This window comes from Sapajus apella, unplaced genomic scaffold (genome assembly GCF_009761245.1).
Source record: "Sapajus apella isolate SASKATOON/1434 unplaced genomic scaffold, GSC_monkey_1.0 scaffold77, whole genome shotgun sequence".
NCBI lineage: Eukaryota > Metazoa > Chordata > Mammalia > Primates > Cebidae > Sapajus > Sapajus apella.
In genome coordinates, this window is record NW_022437017.1 from 7,687,751 (window position 1) to 7,693,321 (window position 5,571).

Consider the following 5,571-nt stretch of genomic DNA (forward strand, 5'->3'; position numbering starts at 1 on the left):
TAGAGCTGGGCTGGGTCTCAGAGCTCATCTGGGTTCTAGAGCTGGGCATGGTCTCAGAGCTCATCTGGGTTCTGGAGCTGGGCTGGGCCTCAGAGCTCCTCTGGGTTCTACAGCTGGGCTGGGCCTCAGAGCTCATCTGGGTTCTGGAGCTGGGCTGGGCCTCAGAGCTCATCTGGGTTCTGGAGCTGGGCATGGTCTCAGAGCTCATGTGAATTCTAGAGCTGGGCATGGTTTCAGAGCTCATCTGGGTTCTAGAGCTGACCTTTGTCTCGGGGGTGGCCTGGGCTCTAGAATAGGGCTTGGTCTCGATGCTGGGCATCATCTCAGAGCTGGTCTGGGCACTAGCACATAGCTTGGCCTCAGATCTAGGCTGGATTCTAGAGAAGGACAGAGTTCTGGAGCAGGGCCGGGGCAGGGGGCTGGGCTCCGGGCTGGGGCTGTGCTGGGTCCCCGGGGGGCAGACTAGCCGCAGGCCTCCCTGGCCTCTCCAATGGCGGCCCACACCTCCACCACAAACTCGTCGGGGAAGGCAAACTCGCCCAAGACGGAGTCTAAACAGCGTGCAAACTCCTGGGCAGTCTCTGTCTTCTTGGACGTCTCCACCATGGTGGACGCTGCGGGCCGTGCCAGAGGGGTGGTCAGCAAGGGCACCTCCTGCTGGGACCCTGCCTCCTCCCATGGGCCGCCCTCCCCCCAGGGCCCCCTGGCTTACCCTGGCCCCTTACCCAGCTCGGGGTCCCGAATGCCCATGTAGCTTTCCAGCAGGTCATCAACCTTCCGAGACGCCTCCTCCTCAAACTCACTGGGCTGGAGGCACCAGGGAGGGAAGTCGGGGTGAAGAGCCTTGCATCCCTCGAGCCCAGCCCCCTCCCGACCCCCACCCCTGAGGGAAGAGCGGACTGGACCCTCCCACGCATCAGGGGTGCTGTTACCAACATCACTGCCCCATCTTTCAACGAGGACCCATTTTGCAGGCAGAGAAACCGAGGCTCCGAGGTCTTGTCTAAGGCCGCACTGACTCGGCGGCAGAGCTGTGGGGGCAGAAGCCTTGGAAGAACCCCTCCCCTCACTCACCGCTTCCTCCACCGTGGCGGCCCCCCCAGAACGAAGCCGCAGGGTCTCCCTCCCGCTGGTCACTCTCGCCTCTATGGGACATTTGCTGGACCGACTTCTGTGGCCAATCATATCTTGAGGAAACAGTAAGCAGATGGCCATGAGTTCTAGGTGGACCCACATCTTTGTAAACCCTGGGAGGCCACCAGCCGAGTCTTTCTAGAATCTTCCTCCCCTTCAAAGTCCTCTATGTCTGTGTGGCGAATCTCCAGAGACCCATTCAAGATTCCTCTCTTCCCATCCCCAGCAAACTAAACCACAAGTCCAGGATAAGCTGCTGTAATGGAGCAGGTGTAGAACTAACCCCAGGCCGAGCGCCGTGGCTCCCGCCTGTGATCCCAGCACTTTGGGACGCTGAGACGGGTGGATCGCCTGAAGTCAGGAGTTCAAGACCAGCCTGGCCAACATGGTGAAACCCTGCCTCTACTAAAAATACAAAAATTAGCCGGGAGTGGTGGCAGGTGCCTGTAATCCCAGCCACTCGGGAGGCTGAGGCAGGAGAATCGCTTGAGCCCAGGAGGCAGAAGTTGGAGAGAGCCGAGGTCGCGCCACTGCACTCCAGCCTCCACTCCACTTGGGAGACCTAGGCAAAGGGATTGCTTGAGCCCAGGAGTTTGAGACCAACCTGGGCAACACAGTGAGACCCTCTACAAAAAATACAAAAATTAGCCCGGAGTGGTGGTGCGTGCCTGTAATCCCAGCTACTCGGGAGGCTGAGGCAAAACAACCGCTTGGGGCCGGGCGCGGTGGCTCACGCCTGTAATCCCAGCACTTTGGGAGGCCGAGGTGGGTGGATCACCTGAGGTCAGGAGTTCAAGACCAGCCTGGCCATCACCGTGAAACCCCACCTTTAAAAAGTAAAACTAAAAATAAAGAACCGCTTGAACCAGGGAGGCAGAGTTTGTGGTGAGCCGAGATCACACCACTGCACTCCAGCCTGGGCGACAAAGCAAGACTGCATCTCAAAAAAAAAAAAAAAAAAAAAAAAAAAAGGAAAGGAAACCATTCCCATATTCTCATTCTCTAGAACGCACCATGACCTCAAAGTGCTACTTTAAAAGCTCCCAGCCGGGCTGCAGAGTGGTCCTGGACGCCCCCTCTCCCAGGTTGGGGGAGTCTCTTTACCCAGTCCTTCCTCCCTCCCCCACTGACTCCATGACAGTCTATTAATAGAAATGACCTACTGTCTCTGATGCCCTGCCAGAACTCCTCGGCATGCACCGGATGCACCTAGAACCTTCCAGCCCGTCCCATCCCCAACCCACCTCCACCCCACGCACCCGTAGAACCCATCTGGGAAGAGCTCCTGCCCGCCTCACCAAAGGCCCTCTTGGGCTGCACCAGCCTCAGGGTGAAGGGCTGGGACTTGGGAAGCTCCCGGAGCATCTTGGCCACCTCGTAGTGGCGGCAGCCCACGATGGAGTGGTCGTTGATGGCTTCGATGCTGTCTCCCACGCACACCGCCTCGATCCGGTTGATGATACTGCCTTCCTTGATTCTCTGTGAGGACCCAGAGCTACTGGCGGGGCAACCCCAGCCACCCACTTCAGATCCCCAGAACCCATGTAGACCCAAAGGGGACAGAAGGGGCAGTGGCTGGATCCCAGGAAGCCACCCATCCACCTCCTCCCCCAAGCACCTTGATGAAGGCGTAGCCGGCCCCGTTGTCCGTGATGGTCAGCCCCAGAGCGTCCTCTGTTTTAGTGACCTCCACCTCCTTGGTCTCGCCTCGCACGTGGGCGAAGATGAAGTCCTCCAGGCCTATCTGCCCCCCTAGGAGCTTCTGCATGTCCACTTTGTGGCTGTTGAGGGTGCAGAATAAGATCTTTCCCCGGGGAGAGGGAGCCTGGAGTTAGGAAACGCGTCCCCCACGCAGCGCCCTGTCTACGCAGGCCCCTCCCTGCCTCCAGCAACAAGGAGCCCAGGTCATGGGAAAGGGCAGGGCATGGGACCCCCACAATGGAAAGAGGAGGGAGAAGGAGGCTTCCAGCAGGTGGAGACCCCTGTCCAGACCCCCGGCCCTCCAGCCCCCAGACCTCCAGGTTTAATCTGCTAGCGCCCCCTGGGGGCTCAAACCCAACGAACCTGGATTGGAAAAACGCCCAGGACCCCTCCAACCCCCACCCCCACCGCGGCCTCAGACTTGCCACCTTTAAGGGGGGGGCACCTGGAATCCCAGACCCCAGCTATGTCCAGGAAGCACAGAGGCGCTTTTCCGAGGGCTGCTGGGATCCGCTCCAAGCCAGGTCTGCGCAGGGGATTTTCTAGAATATCTAGGGGTCCCCTAGCCCTAAGACCTGCCCATCTTTTGGGCAGAGCGTGCAAAGGGGGCCCTGGAGGTGTGGCACCCCGGGACCTGAGGGCTGTGTCTCTGAGATCCGGCGATTACGCGGCCACCCCGACGTGTGGGATCCGGGGATCTGGGGTCTCCCGTCCAGGGCCCAAGCCCTCCCCACCCCTCACCCCATCACGCGGGTGGCCTCGGGCGCGGGTGTCCTGGAGCCTTACCTCAGTGGGCGCGATCCCGAAGGCCTCGGCGATCTTGGCGTACAGCTCGCGGACGTTGGTGAAGCCCTCGATCTTGCCCGTGGGGCTCCCGTGCGCCAGCTGCGTGCGGAAGACCAGGCGCGGGCAGGCGCGGGGCGCGGCCGGGGGCTCCGAGGGCGAGGGCGGGGGCGCGGGCGCGCGCGGGGTCTCGGCGCCCCGGGCCTCGCGGGCCGCTGCGCTCTCCATGGCGGGAGAAGCTCGGCCACCCACCGGGCCCTCGCCGCCGCCGCCGGATCCGCGGCTTCCTGCAGCCTCCCCTCCCCCGGCCCAGGGCGCGACAGCCGAGACGGCCTGGTAAGGGGATCCGGGAACCCGAGCCGCCCGGGAAGGAGACACCGCCGGGTTCGCAGAGGTGAGTCGGGCCCCAGGTGTCCGGGCCCTGCCAGGGCCAGCTGCGCCCTCCCCGGGGATACCGGCAGTCTGGGGGGGGGGGGGCGCCTCAGCTCAGAACCCTGGAAGAACAGGGACCTCAAATAAGGACACGGACAGGCCGGCGTAGTAATCCCAGCACTTGGGAAGCAGAGGCGGGTGGTGGACCACCTGAGGTCAGGAGTTCGAGACCAGCCTGGACAACATAGTGAAACCCGCTCTCTACTAAAAAATACAAGATTTAGCCAGGTGTGGTGGTGGGCGCCTGGAATCCCAGCTAATCAGGAGGCTGAGGCAGGAGAATTGCCTGTAGCTGGGAGGCAGAGGTTAAAGTGAACGGAGATGGCGCCACTGCACTCCAGCCTGGGCGACAGAGCAACACTCTGCCTCTACATAAATAAATAAGAAACATGACTAATTTTTTGTACAGCTGGGATATCACTATGTTGCCCAAGCTGGTCTCAAACTCAAAACTGGGAGGCTCAAGCCACCCTCCAGCCTTGGCCTCCCAAAGTGTGATTATTAGAGATGTGAACCACTGTGCCCAGCCTCTCCCCAGCATTTAAACCTACCATCTGATGTAGCAGATATTTTATTTTATTTTATTTATTTATTTTTTTGAGACGGAGTTTCACTCATGTTACCCAGGCAGGAGTGCAATGGCGCGATCTCGGCTCACCGCAACCTCCGCCTCCTGGGTTCAGGCAATTCTCCTGCCTCAGCCTCCTGAGTCGCTGGGATTACAGGCACACGCCACCATGCCCAGCTAATTTTTTGTATTTTTAGTAGAGACGGGGTTTCACCACGTTGACCAGGCTGGTCTCGAACTCCTGACCTCAAGGGATCCTCCCGCCTCAGCCTCCCAAAGTGCTGGGATCACAGGTGTGAGCCACTGCGCCCGGCTGATATTTTATTGCATTTTGTGTACTGTTTGTCTCCAGGACTGGAGGAATGTCAGCTCTAGGAGGAGCTCCGGGGGTTGTTCCCCTGATGTGTCTCCATGCCCAGTGCCCAGTGATCTTTGGTGAGGAATGAATGGATGTCCAGGTCGTAGGTGGAGAAGGAGACCGCAGGCACCAGGACGCATTGGTAAAACTCCGCTGGAATGCAATGCCAGAAACACCTATGCATCCATCAAATTCCTACCCAGGAATGTTGGCTCAATAAACAGCCGTCCTGCCTGCAGGGGTGAGCCCTACAGCAGAGCCAGACACAGCCTCCGCCCGGGAGGAACCTCACAAACCAAACACAGGTAGAGAAAAGCAAGTGGCAGAAGGGTTTGGACAGTGTAAGAAAGTTTATGTAGGCCGGGCGCAGTGGCTCAAGCCTGTAATCTGAGCACTTTGGGAGGCCGAGGCGGGTGGATCACAAGGTCAAGAGATCGAGACCATCCTGGTCAGCATGGTGAAACCCCGTCTCTATTAAAAATACAAAACAAGGCCGGGCGCTGTGGCTCACGCCTGTAATCCCAGCACTTTGGGAGGCCGAGGCGGGTGGATCACGAGGTCAAGAGATCGAGATCATCCTGGCCAACATGGTGAA

The 5,571-nt window shown here is 59.6% G+C and overlaps 1 protein-coding gene across 1 annotated transcript; it reads right to left on the bottom strand.

Annotated features, from left to right (window-relative positions):
• Nucleotides 1-357: 357 nt before the first annotated feature.
• On the bottom strand, nt 358-4,139 carry LOC116532774 (PDZ domain-containing protein GIPC3). Its single transcript, XM_032252281.1, has 6 exons — nt 3,622-4,139; nt 2,753-2,938; nt 2,433-2,613; nt 1,075-1,187; nt 726-807; nt 358-614 (listed from the first exon to the last, which is right to left on the bottom strand). Exons 1-6 carry the CDS (start codon nt 3,844-3,846, stop codon nt 463-465), a joined length of 939 nt encoding a protein of 312 aa, XP_032108172.1. The 5' UTR covers nt 3,847-4,139; the 3' UTR covers nt 358-462.
• Nucleotides 4,140-5,571: the final 1,432 nt, after the last annotated feature.

Coding starts and splice junctions, on each gene's coding strand:
- LOC116532774 (XM_032252281.1), bottom strand. CDS start 3,846: ATGGAGAGCGCAGCGGCCCGCGAGGCCCGGGGCGCCGAGACCCCGCGC. Junction 2,939..3,621: donor TCGGGATCGCGCCCACTGAG/GTAAGGCTCCAG, acceptor CCCCGGGGAAAG/ATCTTATTCTGCACCCTCAA. Junction 2,614..2,752: donor CCGGCTACGCCTTCATCAAG/GTGCTTGGGGGA, acceptor GGGTCCTCACAG/AGAATCAAGGAAGGCAGTAT.